This window comes from Rhizophagus irregularis, chromosome 5 (genome assembly GCF_026210795.1).
Source record: "Rhizophagus irregularis chromosome 5, complete sequence".
Lineage (NCBI taxonomy): Eukaryota > Fungi > Glomeromycota > Glomeromycetes > Glomerales > Glomeraceae > Rhizophagus > Rhizophagus irregularis.
Window position 1 is genome coordinate 2,752,058 of NC_089433.1, and position 19,341 is coordinate 2,771,398.

The window sequence follows — 19,341 nt, forward strand, 5'->3', positions numbered from 1 at the left end:
TTACTATTTATTAAAAAGCGATATTCAAGTTATAGTTCCGGCCAGCATTATAGATTTGGCCTAAATTACCTTATCACATGTGATTATGGTGGCTGAAGAAAGGGAGTGACTAAATTAATATTTATTTCATGGGAGTTGGGAATAATCAATTTAATTTCCATATTGCTTTATAATATATATAATATTATCGTAACTCCTTTTTTTTTATTTTTCTATTTTCAATTCGTAAGCACAAAATTAATAATCGTAAGGCTCGATTTCCAGTTGTGGGAAAGGAAAGGAGTAATGTTCGACAGCATCCACGGCTACTCCCACATCCACGTGCCACTATCCTCTAGACGGCCTTACGTTTTGTTGCTGTGCTGATTATTGCGCTGTTTTTCGCGCCGATTTTCTTCGCAGGTTGATTTAGACTTTCTTTATATCGTTCTAGTTCTTGTTGTTGTTGTTTTTGTTCCTTTTTTTTCTTTTCTTGTTCAAACTTCTTTGCACGTGATCTTGTAATAGCACGTTTGTATTTTGCTCTTTCAGTAGAAACGATACCATTCTTGTTAATTTTAACGAGTTTTTTTTTTTGAAAATAAGCAAAATAAATCCTAGATTGAACTAATTTATTATTCTGAGAATCAACCGCAGTCTTTTTTCCTTATACGGACGCGTTTTATGTATACGAAATGACAAAACTAGAGTTTAATGAACTAAAAAATTTCTGAAAACATGACACGACATAGCATGACATCGTACAACAGCAAAAGTTATTTTTGAGTGCCAATAAAAAGATTTTCCGAAAAACTCTCTGTAAAAGAGTTCTCGTGACGGTCTTTAGATTGGTATCACGTGATGAAATCAAAGTTAATTTACTAAAAAGATTTATTTTAGTTTTTTAATATATAATTAGTTAAGCTATGATTCTTTGAATACAACACGAATACATCACAAAAATCACAAAAATACATTTTATCGTATGATCCCTTCTTTTAAGGTTTTAACTGTTACATCACCTTTACTAGTTTTAAATGGAATATCTTTGAAAGTTGCTACCCCTTCCTCATTAACCTTAAAATTTTCTGCTACCTTTTCAAATATTTTATTTTTAGGATTTAATATTTCACCATTGCGTTCCGCCGATCCGTATCCTTCAAAAAAGATTTTTTCTCCAGTCTCACTTCCAGCTGGTGGATCCAATAATTCAATTGTTTTATCATCCGAGGATGATGCTGCAAGAAGCATTGCAGATGACTCAATGCCCTGAAATTTGCTAGGCTTAAGATTACATATTGCAAGTACAAAACGACCTTGCATTTGCTCCAATGGAATGTAAGATGCAAGGCCAGAAACAACTGTTCTTGGATTACCAGACGCATCACCTACATCAACTGTAGAGACGTAGGATTTAGGATTACTTTGGTGAAGCTCCGCTTTTATAATTTTTGCTACTCGAATATCTAATTAAATAACTCGTTAAAACAAAACAAAAAAAAAAAAACTTCACAATGAAATTTATAATTACCTAATCTAGACACATCAATTGGTTTTCCATCATTGATACTTGGCGCTTGGTTATGTTTTTTAGATTCTTTCTTTTTAACTATTTTTTCTACTTCAGGGTATGCTTGTTTCGTTAAATTTTGGAATTCGAGATCATTTTTCCATTTTTCCCTAATTGGCTCTAGTAGGTTATTAATTGCTTCCGTGACTGCAGCCTTCAAATCACCGGGATGAACTTTTTTATCGCGAAAATCATCTTTTAGCGACTGATAACTTGTATAATTGACATTACCGCCCCATTTTTCATTACGCTTGATTAAAAAACTAGGAGTATTTCCATTAAGTGATCTAAGAGGAAACAGAACTGATTCTACAAAAGAAAGTACACCATTATCATTTACGTTTCCTTCTTCACAGAAGGCCTTTTTTAATTTACGGGATACAACATCAGCTTCATCCAAAAGATCTATCTTCGAATCTGGATCGGATGAAGACATCTTTGATCCTGCTAAACCCGGAACCATCGGGTTCATAAGATGCGCTCGCTTCTTATAACCAAGGTGTGGTAAATATTTCTCCGCGAAAACAAAAATCTTTCTTTGATCAACTCCGCCAAATTGTGCATCTACTCCCAAATATTCCTCGTCTAGTGTTTGTAAACCTGGATACAATAAGCCAGACAACAATGCGGATTCGACTTGTTTAACAACTTCGGCACCGGCTTTTTTCGCGTCGTGTTCTGTTACAGTGGCGCAAAGTCTGTAATTATCCATATTATATTTCTCCGTTAATTGATAACTAGACCCTATGATAAATTTTAATTTATCAATTGGGACTCCAATTGATTCAAGAAGAGTTTTTATGAGCACTTCATAATATTTCGTTCGAAATTTTACAAGATCAAGTGGTGCCTTCATATTGTCAAGAAAGGCGTGAATATCAGCTAAAAGAATTGTGACCTAAAATAACAAGAAAAAAGGACCAAGAAATTATTAATAGTATATTGATTGGAAAGGTTGTATGGGCAAATTGACGATTGTATATAATTAGGTTTTTTAGACACCTCAACTCCGGCAGTTAAAAAGTCTGCAATTTTTGACATGGGTACGTAATAACCAATATGAGGTTTTCCGGTAGGTGCGGTACCCCAATAGAGTTTTAAGTCTCTTTCATTAAGAATTTTCAAGATTTCTTCACCACCCAAAACTTCTTGGAGGTTCCTCGTAATAAGCTCATATTTTTGCTCGGGGCTCAAACCGTCTACAGACATCTTTATTTAAATTATTTCAATTTATATATATTTCTTATATTTCTTCAAAAGAAGAAATTTATAAATTTATGTAAAAAAAAAAAGAGATATTTATATTGGAATATGAATTGTTAAATTACGATTGAAAAAAAAAATTGGGGGAATTGTAAAAGGGATCTATTTATATTGCAAAATCAAACAACTAAAAAAGGTCTAATGATACAGAGTGCAAAAACATTTTTTGCATTACTATAAAAATGCCTGAGTCATATTTTCTTAACCAATGAAACATTGTTCCACACTTACACAGCCTCAGTGAGTCATCATTTATCAGTCAGCCGAGATGTCCCTGATCATTAACATCATTAACTAATTTTTTGTGTAACATGTGAATTTTTTTTTGTCGCTTCAAAATATTATGTACTTATAACCACTTATTTTAAAGATTCTTCTTAAATATAAAATATACAATATTATCTCTTCAAACTTTTTACAGAGTTTCATACAAAAATACATCAAAATCAAATAAAAATAATGGGTGTTAAAATGAAATCATTTTTGTGTATTCATCCAGTTGATATTATTGAAAAATAATTTAATATCTTTTTTAAAATCATGTTGAATAGCGAAATATCATCATTTAAAGCTGTGATTTTATGGTTACACAAATTTAATACCAAATCACATACTTCGTGTCGATCATGAGACATCCCATTGTGGATTGGGTTATAACTATCAAATGACCAAAAGCAAAAATGATTTTGTGGCGTTGTAAAATTTTGTGAACGGATACCGATTCTTATGTAAATATTAGAAAACGTGTCATTTGTTTGAATAAGAATTTCCGCTCAACAATTTAATGAGCTAATTTATCTTATTTCATCCTATTAAGTGTAAAAAAAAAGTTATAATTAATGGGAGCAACTGAAAGCAAACTCACCTTTCGTAAAGGTGTATTTAGGTTATTTGAAGAAAGGGTAGGTACATCTGAAAGACTTTGTACTTCATTTTTTTTCAAATTTTTAACCCGTATTTTATTATGGTTCAGAATATTCGAGCCTCTGACGAGTACTGGTCGCAAGTAATATATTTGTAAAATACTTATTTACGGTTTTAGCTTTAAGTTTATTTAATACATAATTAATTTTTGAATATAGTTTTGGCTTCTTCCTGAATCAGCAGAAGATGTTTTCTCTCTTGTAGGTGCACAGGATATTCGACGCGTGAGAGATCATGCTAGAGAGAATTTAGAAACATTGATACATAAGGTCTGTTACAGTAATAATATGTTGATCTGCATCTAAATTAATAACTTAACACTTACTGGAAATTCAGGTCATTGACCGTCTATTCCGAACTATAGAGGCACCAGACTTTCCTTCACAAAATTCCACTTTACAACTTTTAAATTGTATAAGAATACTTACTCGGTTAATACCATTTATATTTGAATCTGAGGAAATGGCTGATTGGGAGGAAAAATTTTTTTGGACACCTCAAACTAGAAAACTCAAGAAAAATCGTAAGACTGAAACAGGGGGAGAATCTCAGAACTCTTTAGAGCAAAATGAAGCAGCTAATGAGAATCTGGCAAAGGAATCAGGCCAGGTATATGTCATATATATAATATTCCAAGTATTATTGACTGTCGACTTTATTTTCCGAGTTTATCCAAATATATACAAGTTAAATAAAAGTTAATAGAGTAACATTGAATAGATACTATATAGTGAAAATTTTGACATTAAATGAATATTCAAGTATCTTATGAAGCACAAAGAAAATGGAGGTCAGAATTGCTTAGGTTTTTTTTGAGTATTAGGAATAATTTATGGAAAACACATATTACCGGATCAATCAATAATATTTTTATGCTATGTCTTCGGATTTGGAATATATTTAGTTTATTAACCCCAATTTTATTTTATTTAATACGTATAGGAATCGCAAACTCAAGATACGGATATTGAACGAATTGAAACAATCCCTCCTTTGGGTGAACGCCTACTATCGACGATCATTGATTTACTTTTTTTGGCAGGATTCACATTACCAGCAAATTTAGCAAACGATAGTAGTAGCCGTATTATATACGTCAATTGGTAAAAAAAAAAAAAATTTTCTCAGGTATCCTAAGAATCGACTCTAAAGTAAATATTTTTTTTTTATAAAGGGAGACTGGTGTAGGCTCTACTTTACCCATTGGTTCATCAAAGGAAAACGATTCCAACAAAACTGAAACTTTAAGATTGCTGCTTGCATTTATTTCAAAATCAATGTATATGTCAGGAGGTATTGGTTAAAAATTTATTTTTAACATTAATTTGCATAAAGTTTCAACGAATCATTTTAATGCTTGTTTGATTAATTTAGCGACATATATGGGGAAAGAAAATAAGTGGATTAAACATTTGGTTCTTAAAACTGAACGCAAAGTGGTTCTTGCATTGCTCTGTAGTTTACTTAATACAGCTGTAAAATATAATCCGGCGGGATGGGGTGTGCCATATAATCATGTTGTTTTTGCGGATTCAAGAGAAGTACTTGTGACATTGTGTCTACAAGTGTTGTTGGTTTTGTTGGATTACCGTTCTCCCTCAAACCGTGTCACGACAAATGATTTTACCAGACAGCAACGAGTGAGTTCTGTAGATACCACCAGGAGTGAAAAAGAATCTATTCCTTTAAGTCCTACAACGCCAACATCTATTAATAATTTGGCATCCAATGAAGTTACCAGAGTAGATAACACTCCACAGGATAGTGCACCTGCTGTAGATGCTGCTACTACAATTACTTCATCAGCACCAAGTACACAAAAAGGACATTTGCCTTCTCATGTTGACAATGCATTTCGTTATTATACTTCGAAATTGCATCGACCTCAGGATTTTCAATTTCTTATGGATGGCATATACCGCATTTTGAGTAATCCAATGCAGGTAATTGGAAAATTATTTATCACCTGATTTAAAAATTTTGGGATATAATACGATTATAATGCTTCATTCAGACACGCCGGATTACTAGATAATTAGTGATTCAAATTCACTCGTTATTGCTTATTATTTTCAGAGGTCAATTTCTGCAAGTTATTTACATTTTGCTATACTTACTAATAACAATGCTTATTATTGCATTTAAGGCAAGTAATACATATTTACCAGGATCAACAAAGCAAATTCAATGTCATCAAGAAATGATGATGCTTTGTTGGAAATTCTTGGAAACTAACAAGGTAAAAATTGATTAATTGATTTCATTTCTAATATATAAAATCGCGTCTCAACTCTCAAAGCGTGTTATGATAATGAGTCATGACACAAAATTTTTTATACTCTGATGCTCTGAGATACTCTGACTATAGCAAACTCCGTGGGAAAAAGAACTAATTTATTTATGATAATACTAATTCGATATGCTTGCCTTTTGACTCATTCGCAGAGATTTCGTAATTACTTGTTGGATACCGATAAAGTATTAGATTTGCTTATCATTTTATTATATTATTCAATTGAAAATAAACAAGATTCAGGTTTGGATCAATATCTTTGGTGCATTTTTTAACATTTTTCCTTTAATGACGACTTTGCTATTATTTAGCACAACTAGGATTAGTGCGTATGTGTGCATTTATTTTGCAGACATTGTCAGGTGACCGCGATTTTGGTGTGAAATTAAATAAAGTGTTTGAAAATCATGGTTCTCTTCCTGGTAATGTTCGAATTCACGCGTTTCATGGAACCTACGCGGATTATATGATTAGTGTAAGAACTTAATTTATTATACTAAATTTTGATTTATGTTTTAATCTAATTTATTTAATTACTTTTTTAGTCCATATATGCTCTTATAGCAACTACACGTGGAATGTTGCATTCATTATATCCTGCATATATATTAACTATTACCAATGTATCACCTTATTTAAAGAATTTGTCTGTAGTTTCATCTACAAAATTAGTCCATCTTTTTTCACAATTTACTTCACCTGGATTTTTGTTATCTGAAGAAGGGAATCATCGATTGGTTGAACATATGTTGGAAGCGTTCAATAACATTGTTCAATACCAATTTGCTGGTTTGTTCTTACATCTTTTTTTTGAAGTAGCATTTGTAATTAAAATACAAGTCTAATGACTATTTTATTATAGATAATCCACATCTTATTTATGCTATTTTAAGGAGTCCTAAATGCTTTGAAAATTTATCAGAATTCACACTTGCAAGAGGATTGGATGAAATAAAAAAGAAAGAGAAGCGTAAAAAACAAGTTCGAATTGTAACTACGGAAAAAACATCAGAACAACCAGAAATTAAGAGTTCACAAGAAGAATCACGACCATTGATGTCAGATAGTGAAAGTAATTTAAGTACTCAAAAAGATGAAGATCGCGATAAACCCGAATTGGCTCAAGTATCTTTAAATGCTAATGTTAATGTTAGTCAGAATAGTCAAACAGAACTAACTGATCAAGATTCAGAACCATTGTCTGAAAAAGCCCGCGGCAAATTACCTGAAGGCGTTACAGTAGCAAGTCGTCGACGAAGTAATGAAAGTAATAATGTTATAACTCCGTTTGCTGTTGGAAAATCTGGATTTGTCCCAACCGAAGATTGGGTTTGTTATTTTTATTATATATTTGAGATTTCAAGCCACATAGTTAATCGTAATTTTTACTTTGTAAGGTATCTTCGTGGCATTCACATCTTCCTCTCGGAACAATTCTAATATTGCTTGGAGAACTTATTCCTAAAATTGAAGATATATGTATATCGCAATCAATCAATTCAGATCAACCTGTTTTGGAATTCCTTCGAAAAGCAACAATGGTTGGAATTCTTCCACCTCCACAGTCTATCCTTATCCGTAAATTCCAATGGTCTGAAGCTAGTGTAGTTTGGTTTTCAAGTCTACTATGGGGGCAAATTTATTTAGCTTCTTCAAATTATCTTGGTGTATTTAATGGTACACACGTCAAATTATTTCTTGTCAAGCCTTCAACAAAAGAAGGACGCTTGAAAAATGCTCTTGGTAATGCGGTTGGTGGAGTTCAAGGTGTTATTGATCGCCTTTCCACTACCAATACAACAAATACAACAAATACGAATACGAATACGAATACGAATACGAATACGAATACGAATATGAATATGAATACGAGTACGGATACGAGTACGGATACGAATACGAGTACGAATACGAATACGAATACTACTGCCACCACACCTAGTTCTTAATTATTACTGTTACGTTAATAAACATAAATTTAGTAATTACAATTATTTAATTTAAAAGATTCTCTTGACTGTTAAATATTTAATACTTGGCTTTATTATAAATTATATATTTTTGTTTAGTTTAAATTACTTATGGAAGAATTCATATTACGTAATATATACAGTTCCAAGTATTATATCTCGGGTATTTTACTTAATTTTTTACACATTATATAGCTTATATAGCTATTTATAATTATACTCCTTTTTCAACATGTACAAATGTTAATATAAAAGTATAGCAAAATATAATGAAAAACTTGTATTAAGTAAAAAATAAATATTAATTATTAGATACTTGCAGTTTGGTAATATTATATTACATATATTGATAATAAAGTAACATTTTAAATGCAGTATACAAATAGCTTATAAATTATGTAATATATTTGAGTATTAAGAATCAAAATTTAATTAGTATTTAAATTAATCAAAAATTTAAAATATAGGAAAATTTGGATTATTTGGATTAATTTATAAATTATATTTAATTAGTTTAATTATTATACTAAATATTTATATAATATTAAGGATATATTTCTAAAGAAGGCTTTATATCATATCTGAATACATATTAGAAAAGTGTATCCTTCTTCCAATTTTTTATATAACAATTCTGAAGAAAATTACACTCTTAAATATATATCTGGATGATTTTCTTTTACAATTGGCCTATTTTAACCAATATATATATCACAATATATCCAAATATATACTAATGATAGGATATTCTTCTTCTATTTTTTTATATAATACTTTTAAAGAAAAATACTTTAAGTACTCACCTATTAAAAATGTATTTATTCCCAATTCTTTTGCCAACTTGCTATATATTTCTTTATATATTTATCAAAAAAAAATAAATTAAGCTTTTTAGAAATATATTAAGATATATAAATCTTTACTTGCTAATACTATATATACAATTATTTCTGATCAAAATTATAAATATTTAAGTAACTCAAATAGTTATACTGATAATAAATTTAATTTGAAATCAGATGATTATAATAATTACAAATCTAATTATAAATTAGATAATAAAAAAGCTTTCTGTATTTCAATATTATTAAAAAAATCTAAATACAAAAAATAAATATTTAATAATTCTTTTCTTTAAGATATTTTTTTTTTTTTGCAAGGTAGTGCAATTCACTGAGTTTATTAGTTAATAGTTATATAAAAGTACAGAAATATGTTATGTATATAACTAATCTATTAAAACTCTAAATCAGTTTCCCATCTTATAGATTGCTTCTATGCCCTACCATCACCAATATAAAATTCACCTATATCCTCCTATAGTAACTATAAGATAAGATCCTGGGCATTATATATACAACTCAGAAAGTAACTTTTTTGCAAATTGACCTAAATTTCACAAAAAAAAATCAGGTTTTTTGCGATTATTTCAGCATCCAGTAGTCCAATTTATGCAAACTTTTTTTTGTTTTGTAGCTCTCATTGAACTTTACAAAATAAAAAAATCTGCATGAATAAGATCATTAAATACCAAGATAATTGCAAAAAATGGAAAATAAAAAAAAGAGCAAATTGGGTCTTTTTTGGCAAAAAGTCAGTTGTGAGTTCTATAAGAGATGTCCAGGATCCTTATCAGATTATATAAGATCATTATTTCATATGGCTTCAGTATATACTTTTACTACCCTCTAAACAAAAAGAAAAATTATATTTGTATTTATACATCTTAATATCATTATATACCTTCCAAATCACCCTATTTCTTTCTCTAATAAACTGATCTATATATTGTCTTGTTTTTCTAAGAGCAATTGACCATTATTCATTATATTTAAAAATTTTCTTCTCTTTAAATTATATGTATTACCTTCATTTATGCAATTGGAATTTATTCATATACAATTAAGACAGCTAAAAGTTAAACTAGTGAGCTGCGACCAAGAAATGCCAAAATGGCAAAATTTTGCTAAAACTATATGAAAATCTTATAAAAAAGTTGGTAAAATTCTGGAGAAAAGTGAAACCTAACAAAACTTTTATAAATGCCAAAATTGTCAAAACTTTACCAACACTATAATAAAATTATAGTAAAATTTTAGAAAAACTAATTGTGAATTTTCAATAGAGTGCAGTAATCTTATACGTAATACATCGATGTACTGGTATCTTCTTTCTTAAATCTTGCTTCTTAATTTATATATTTTTTTTTTATTAAATTTTAAAGTTTATTAATTATGACATTTAAAACCATACAATATAAGTGTTACACATCATGAAAATATAACCATCCTTGCAGTGCAATGAGAATGCATTAATAAACCTGATACTAAAGCTCTGAACAGTTCAGTTTAGTTTTATTTTTCAGTTTTTTTCTGATTGATCAGAATACATTTTACGCAATAATTTGCCATCCAGTGATCGTAGAAATCTGATTAATAATTCATTAAAATCGTCTTATCGCGATAGTTCAAATGGTACCAAAATCATCCTTTTAACATTGATAGATGGAGAGTTAATTTTGCCAATTATTCAAAAAATAACTCGCTATCTATCAATACTAGAAGGATGATTTTAGTACTATTTAAACTGTCTCAACGAAACAATTCCAATGAGCTATTGATCAGATTTCTATGATTACTGAATAGCAAGTTATTATGCAAAATAGATTTTAATTAATTATAAAAGAACTGAAAAATGAAACTAAACTGAACCGTTTAGAACTTTACTTAGTACAAATGTATCTTCGAACTAAAAAGAAATGAGATGCAGGAAAAAATAAAACAAAAAAAAAGAATTCCATATACAAAAATGAAAACAAAAAACAAAATAAAAAAATAAGAAAACAGCCAGTAATAAAACTATCTTATTATAACTACACTTTTAAAACTAAGACTATCTGAACATTCTTTCAAACTTATCAAGATGCTCCTAGCTTTCTAAGCATTGATCTTATTTCTGCTAATATACTGCCCTACAATAAATTACAGATTTGACAAAATTTGCATAGTAATTTTCACATTACATATAAGTATACGAATTTTTAATAAAATTCAGCCAGAATTTTTTTATTTTAAAGCTGATCATAAATAGTTTTTATGCATTAAAATAAATAAATATAATCAATTATAAATATAAAAAAATTTTCTCATTGCAAAATAATATAAAAATTATGAAATTCTCACTTATTTTTAGCAATAGGATAATGGGTTAACTCTTTAAAATTTTAGAAAGTTTTCTTTATTTTTTAATACATAAAAGCTATAATTGATTGGCTTTCAAATAAAAAAATTTTGATTGAATTTTATTGAAAATTTATAAAATTTTATATAGCCCGAAAATTAATAATTTTACTAGTAAATTTTATAAAAATTTGTAATTATATAATAAAATTAACAATATTAAATTGACAAATTTTAGGCTATATTAAACTTAACGAATTCCCTATAAAATTCAGTCAAATTTTTTTTGTTTGAAAGCCAATCAATTGTAATTTCATTTATCAGGCATTTACTAATTGGTGATTTGATGCGTACAACCAGTTACTAAGTTGTATAAAAAATACCTATTACGTAAGCCTGATAAAACAGTTACTCGGCACAACGTGACTCCATGCTTCTGTGACTGTCGTCTTACATGTATTTGCAATAAGAATATGATCAGTAAAATTTACTGAGCTGCGCTCAGTAAATCCCACCAATCATATTGCTTATTGCAAATACAACAGTTACTCGGCACGAAGTGCCGAGTAACTATTAAGTATTAAAAATAAAGAAAATTTTCTAAAATTTTAAAAAATTGATCCTTTGCTAAAAATAAGTAAAAATTTCATAATTTTATATGTTATTTTGCAATGAAAAAGAATTTTTTTCCAAGATAGTTCAAATTATATATTGTGCAGCAATTATTATCATTTACTAGTGTTCACCTGTTGTCTACGACAACAGTTAATATGTAATTCTGGCCAGAATTAAAAGATCTGCAAAGAATTTCCTTTTTTGGAAATTTGAGCAACACAATTTTTTTAATTTCTCTGAAAAGTAACAGAAGACAAAATTTCCTTTTTTGGAAATTTGCGTAACCGACAATTTCCTTTTATGGATTCCTGTGTAACCGACAATTTCAGGTTTTCGCCAGAAATAAAATTTCCTTTTTTGGTCTTGTGTAACATTGGCGACGAATAGGAGTAGGGTTACACAATTCAAATGACTTATTTATATGGTTAATCTAAACATAACGCCCACGTGATTGCAGTGTTTTTTAATATATAGATAGATAGATTAATTATATTAGAAAATCAAAAATTACCCATTGGTCAAATGTTGTATTTTAAGATAATCACAAAATTTTAAAAAACTTTGCACTTAACTTTGATGATTTTATTGATAATTAATTGTAGCTATATAAAAGCTTAATAGAATATGTAGAATTTGGTATAAAAAACGACTTTTGTTAATATAATTTTTGATGTTTAAAAGTAGGATTTTAACTTTATATAGAACCTTAATGAAAAGTTTATGATGCATTTTAATTATATATTTATAAAAATTGATTTTTTTTATTTCTATTTTGTTTATTATAATGCAAAATTTTTATAATGAAAATAAAAAGTTATAATAAATATTCAAATAGAGAAAAAAATATGGTAAGAAAAGTTTAGATTTTATTATATAAAAATTCTGATACTATTTTTGCAGATTAATTTCTCATCCAATTTTAAAGGTAGATAGACAAACTGTATGGTACGATCAGCTGAACTGTACAGTATGATTAATTATAATAAAATTTATACAGTACAGTACAGCACTTATACTGTATATATATATATACATATAAGTCTTGTATTGTACCATACAGTTAAATTGTAACAAATTTCGTATAGTACAATTGTAAAAATAAATGATTATCACGTGATTCTTATATTAAATTCACAATTAAAAAAGTTAACTTTATTAATAAAATTATAAATAAATAAATAGTTATATTAACTGTTAACGTGCACATATATTTTTATTATTGTCATTGGAAAATTACTTTATTTTACTTCGAATATGCTGCATTCTTTATAAAAGTAATTGAAAATCATGTTAAAAAAATTATAAACCTAAGAGTCTGTTTCTTTTCTCAAGCAGTGCAATTTTCCTTTCAAGCTCATCATTTGCCTGCTTTCAAATAGCTAGTGTTTCTTACGCCAAAGTATTAACTTTTCTCTATTGATCAAAACATGGATCTCCGTTTAATTCAATAATTTCAATAGTATCATTTTCCTTATTATGAGAATTACTTTTTTGTTTTTTTACTGTACTCAAGGATGAAGTTTGTTTACATTTATGCTTTTTTGCTAAAATAATTAAAATACAAATTATTACGTTAAATATATTTTAAAAATAATTAAAATAATTAATTATACTTACCCGCTCTTTTTTCAGCTTGAATTGATTGTGCCAATTCAGATTTATCTCTATAAGAATCAGGAATATTATATTTTTCATGCACATTTTTACTTTCCCACTGTCATTTATCAAAGTTACATCCTCTAAAAAAAAGGAATTTAAATAAATATTTAATAAGTTTTATATACAAACAAATAAAAAGTTTTACTAGGACCCCGGATATCTCCAAAACAGGTCATAAGTCACACTTTCGGCAGATTGGCCCATTTTTCGAAAGTTCAAAAAATCGTTTTTTGTAAATATCTCGGCATCCAGTAGTCCAATTTTGATGAACTTTTTTTTTAAATTGTAGAGCTAAATGAGGGCTACAAAATAAAAAAATGTTCATTAAAATTGAATTACTGGATGCTGAGATATTTACAAAAAACGATTTTTTGAGTTTCAGCAAAAAGGGGTGTTTTTGGCCAAAAGTCCATTATGACCTTTATATTAGATATCCGGGGTCCTGTTTTACTTAACAATTCCGGCAAGAAGTGATAAATTACGTTCATCATGATTTACATTTGCATGTGCACTTTCTTTCACATTAGTATTATTTGGTATTTGATTCCAAATAATATAATCCATTTTGGTAAATACAATTGATATGCCCGATAGTACCCATGAAACACGTTTATCTTTTACTCAAGCTATAAAAAAAATACTTTAATATTTGTTTGAATTTTGATAAAAAGTTAAATTTAATGATTACCTTCTGCTCCTAATTCGCCACTAGATTGTATTATATCTAATACTATTAACACTTCTTCTTGTGTATCTAAAGTTGGTACTAAATACATAGCACTTCGAATTTCACTTGATATCTGCTTATTTTTGTCGATATTTTTAAATAAAAAAAAAATAAAATATGATTATAAATTAGTAATTAATTTAATTAGATTATAAAAAATTATTAATGCATCTAATTTATACATGCCACCCAAATTATTTTGAGCTGCCGTAATTATAAGTAAAATCCCAAATTCAATTATGGCATCCCAAATTATTTTGGCACTTTACATAGTAAATTATATATAAACTGAATGAATTACGGCATCCCAAATTATAATTATGACATCCCAAAATAATTTGGGCAGCATGTATAATCTAATTACCGCTTATAATGAATTTGACAAAGTTTATATATATATTGTAAATGTTCAACTGGCGTTAAATTTGGATACTTTGAATTTAAATATTGATCTAAACCTAATTAAAATATTAAATTTTATTAATACCTATACTCAAATAATTCGAATTTATACTATAGTTTAGCTTACCTAAAGCTTGCCCTTTGTGTTGATCTGCGATAATACATCCCAAACCCCTTCTATGAATATAATAAAAATTAAATATTTCACCTATATCTTTTTCTATGCAATTAAACAAGTCTTCAAATAGGTTTTGATATGCATCAGCCATCTCAATATTTGTAAATATTCGTGCAAAAGTTAAAGCTATATATATTTTTAAAGCAATTAAATTAATAATTATAAAAAATTAAATAAATTAAAGTAAATAAAATTTAACTCACTTTTTTGTATTCGTGATACATATACTGATACTTCCTATTCATTTGTAACACTATGAATTCTTTTGAATGCCATATCAATTTCAAAATATGTCAATTCAGGAATTGCTTTAAGTTGTTGTTTTGTAGCACATACAACAATATATTGGCCATTATCAAGAAATCCTATAAAATAAAATAAATTAAATATAAAAAATTAAATTATAATTAAAAAAGTGATATAAACGTATAACTGTAAGTCACCGATATGAGGGCTAGTGTTCTGAATGGATCAAATCAGATCAGATTTGAGATGAATCTAATCTGATCCGAATTCAAATCAAAAAAAATTGGATTTGATCTGATCTGAATTTGGATCAAAAATAATTGGATTTGATCTAATCTGAATCCAAAATAAACTTGATTCGATTCAGTTTGAATCTAATTCAGATAAAACTGATCTGATCTGAATTCAATCTGAATCAGAAATTAAAAAAATATTTTACAATTTTACAACATTTTTTAAAGATTTATTTAATAAAAAACGTTGTAAAATATTTTTTATTTCAATTTAAACGAAAAAATTGTTGCGAAACAGTTTTTAATTTCAATTTAACAAAAAAACTGTCTCGCAACGGTTTATTAATGAATTTAATAAAAACTGTTGCAAAATAATTTATATAACTAAAAAAAACTGTTTTACAACAGTTTTCTAAGTTGTTTTAGTAAAAACTGTTGCAAAATGGTTTATTTAACTAAAAAAATCTGTTTCGCATCAGTTTTTAAGTTATTTTAATATAAACCATTGTGAAATGGTTTATTTAACTAAAAAAAATCTATTTCGCAATAGTTTTTAAGTTGTTTTAATATAAAACCATTGTGAAACAGTTTATTTAACTAAAAAAATCTGTTTCGCAACAGTTTTTTAAGTTGTTTTAATAAAAACTGTTGTGAATATACATGAAACCAAAATTGGTTAATTTTGACTTCCAAAATGGTCGAAATGGTCAAAATGATTTCGACTTGAGCCCCTCCAAAAGTCGAAATGGTCAAAATTACATCATAGTCATATGATTTTATAGTAAACAATAATATTAAAATTCAAAGTTAACGAACTCCGCATCCAGTGATTCGATTTTTATGATCTTTAAACGGTTAGATTCAGCTCATCGAGAGGATTCCAATGATATGTATTTCATATTTGTAGCATCAATATTGACGGAGTTATTCACGTTTAAAATTTGGTATTAAATAGTCTTATAATTTTTATAGTAAACAATAATTTTAAAATTCAAAGCTAACGATCTCAGTATCCAGTGATTCGAGTTTTATGATCTTTACGCAGTTAGATTAAGCTCATCGAGAGGATTCCAATGATATATATTTCATATCTGTAGCATTAATATTGACGGAGTTATCCACGTTTAAAATTTTATATTAAATTATAATTATAAAAATCACATGACTATGATGTAATTTCGACCATTTCGACTTTAATTTCAACTTTTGACCTTCCCAAGTCAAAATATTTCTACTTTTAGGCTTTAATTTCAACTTCATGTATAGAAGCAACTATGCTAACAAAATAACGAATGACGCGCCCACTATTAAAATCGACATTCCATTCTGCCAAAGCTGTTATTAAGTAGCACTGTTAGACGACCTATAAAACCTGAAATGTGATTAAACCAAGTCACACTTTTGGCGAATTGACTCATTTTTTAAGGGCTTAAAAAATTGTTTTTTGTAAATATCTCAGCATCCAATGGTCCAATTTCGATAAACTTTTTTTAAATTGTAAATCTGAATAAGGGCTACAAAATAAAAAAAGTCCATTAAAATTGAATCACTGGATGTTGAGATATTTACAAAAAACAATTTTTTGAGTTTTAGCGAAAAGTGGTGTTTTTGGCTAAAAGTCCCTTATAACTTCTATATTAGTTTTCTGGGACCCTGCTCAAATAATGTGATACACTTGCATTTTTTACAATATGATTTAACTGAAAAAAGTATTATCTTTTCTCTTAAGTAAAAAGTACAAAACTACAAATGCATAAGTAATAATCAATAAAATTTAATAAAAATTAAAATTATTATTCACATATAATACTTCTTTAAACTGAAAATTACATCTTTTAGTAAAGGATGTATAATGTAACTTCTATAATCCAATTCAATAACTGTTTATTCCTTTTAAATACTATGATGTAATCTTAGACATGAAGGTAATGAATAATTAACCAAAAAAAGATAAAATAATTTACAAGTTATTTATAATATAATTATTTATAGTACATTTATTTTATATCTATATTTTTATTTAAAAATAAGAAATAAGAAACAAGAAATAAGAAATAAGAAGATAGAAATAAGAAGTAAAAAATAAGAAATTAAATTAAAGAAATAAGAAGAAAGAAAATAGATTAAAGAAAATCAGATTCTTTTAGAATTACTTTTAAGGAATTTGTAATTTTTACTGTAGTTTAGTCCTACATAAAAAGGCTGAGTTTTGGACTTGATTCTAATAGTCTTAGATTTGTGAGTTTTGAAAAAAGGCAGAATGGGTTTAATAAAGAAAAATATTAATTATTAAAAGTTATTTTTAATATACTTATAATTTGTTTAAGTTTTAATTAATGTTTGATTTATTAAATAAGAAGTTATGGAAATTATCACAATATAAAAGTAAAATTTATAAGTTGATATACAGGAAATTTATAAAAGGAAAACTATTAAAATTTGAAAGTTAAGTTATAAATATTAAAATTTAAACTAAATGAGAATAAATTAATAGTATTTTAGAATTTTAGATAATATGAGGTCTTTGCAATAGAAAGGTACGAAACTCAAAAAAAATTTTAATTTTACTTTAGGCCAAAAAAATAAAATTATTCATTTCTCATGAAAAAAAATTGCTAAATTTGACCCGGCCGCCTGGAAAAAAAATATATAAATTTGGCTGATTCCTAGAAGTTGATTGGTTGATTTAATAAATTTTTTGCCCAGGTCACTGGGTGGAAAAAAAAATTATTTTTTTATGATTATAATTGGTCAAAACTAAAATCACATGACTAAATAAAATAAATTTTTTTATCTTTTTTTAACATTTATATGACCCGTCCGGTTATGAGAAACGAATAATTTTATTTACTTGGCCTTATATGCTAATTATATTTTTTTTTACTGAAATAAATGCAAATTTAACATTAATTTAATTTTTAATTTTTTTTGAGTTTCATACCTTTCTATTGCAAAGACCTCATATATTCATTCACAGGTAGCAGATATGGAAAATAATAGAGCTATAGGGCCATAATAGTAGAATTTAAGATTATATAGATTGGAAATTTTTTTAACAGTGGTAGTTTTTATATTAGTCTTAAATAAAAAAAAAATGATAAAAAAAAGAAAAAAGTTTAGTAGATAAAAACTGGTAAGTTATAACAAAAGATATTTATAATATAGATAAAATTTTAATAAAAAAACTTGTAAAAGAATCTTGCAGAAAAAACATCATGCAAGTTATTTTGAGCTTTTTTGAGAGAAGCTTTCTAATATTTTAATCTTTTACTATTTCATGAATATTATTTAAAAGTTAAATTTCCTTTATAATTTATTCTAATGATTCAAGTAACTTTTATTATAAAAGTGTAAGTTTTAGAATTCTTTAAGAATAAAATAAAAAACTAGCATAAAAAGAAAAACATACTTGTTTTTGAAATCTAGATATTATTTCATATGATCAGAAATAGTTGTATGTCTTATATATTTTTTAATTTTTATTGCTATATTATTTTGATTTTACAATTTTAAAATTACACCAAATAATTCTCTAAACTTTAGGTCTAAAATTAAACAATTAAAATTAGCACAGTCATAGATACTACTAGTTATTAGTTAATAATCTTAATAATCTATAATCTACTTAAAAGAATGTTCTTTTTTATGATGGGCAAATTTATTTAAAAGATAGATTACAACTGCACTAGATTTCATTGTCTATTTCTTTTAAGTATTCTTATTAAAGAGGTATTCAGATGCTAATACTAATTTTTTATCTATTTTTTGAAAAGCCAGCTTAAAATTAAACATTATTTTCTCTTCATAATTTTTGAGCCCATAATCAAAATTCGCACTCTAAGAAATAAATTTAAAAAAGATGTTTGAAAAAAGGCAAAAATTATCCAATAACTGTTTATTGTTTCTAACCTTATTTAAACCATCTGGAGTTGTATCTTTAAATTAATATATAAATTATAAATTTTACAATTTACAATTTACATATTTTATATTAACATATTATAGGAGAAAAATAGATTTGAAAATTAAGACTTGAGGGCAATGCATAAAACTTAGTTATACAGAATGTGCTTATTTAGAACTATATAGTAAAATTCTATGTA

The 19,341-nt window shown here is 27.0% G+C and overlaps 2 protein-coding genes across 2 annotated transcripts; one reads left to right on the forward strand and one right to left on the reverse strand.

Annotated features, from left to right (window-relative positions):
* Nucleotides 1-838: 838 nt before the first annotated feature.
* Nucleotides 839-2,960, reverse strand: OCT59_025139 (uncharacterized protein). The gene is made up of 3 exons (XM_025316998.2): nt 2,552-2,960; nt 1,511-2,447; nt 839-1,445 (listed from the first exon to the last, which is right to left on the reverse strand). Exons 1-3 carry the CDS (start codon nt 2,756-2,758, stop codon nt 958-960), a joined length of 1,632 nt encoding a protein of 543 aa, XP_025179240.1. The 5' UTR covers nt 2,759-2,960; the 3' UTR covers nt 839-957.
* Nucleotides 2,961-3,651: 691 nt separating this feature from the next.
* OCT59_025140 (uncharacterized protein) lies at nt 3,652-8,375 on the forward strand (the record flags this gene model as incomplete). The annotated part of the gene is made up of 13 exons (XM_025316997.2): nt 3,652-3,714; nt 3,786-3,818; nt 3,895-4,005; nt 4,073-4,345; nt 4,679-4,839; nt 4,911-5,029; nt 5,111-5,679; nt 5,883-5,975; nt 6,182-6,272; nt 6,341-6,504; nt 6,575-6,818; nt 6,892-7,358; nt 7,427-8,375. The coding sequence occupies 13 exons, from the start codon at nt 3,652-3,654 to the stop codon at nt 7,976-7,978; spliced, it is 2,940 nt and encodes a 979-aa protein (XP_025179239.1). The 3' UTR covers nt 7,979-8,375.
* Nucleotides 8,376-19,341: the final 10,966 nt, after the last annotated feature.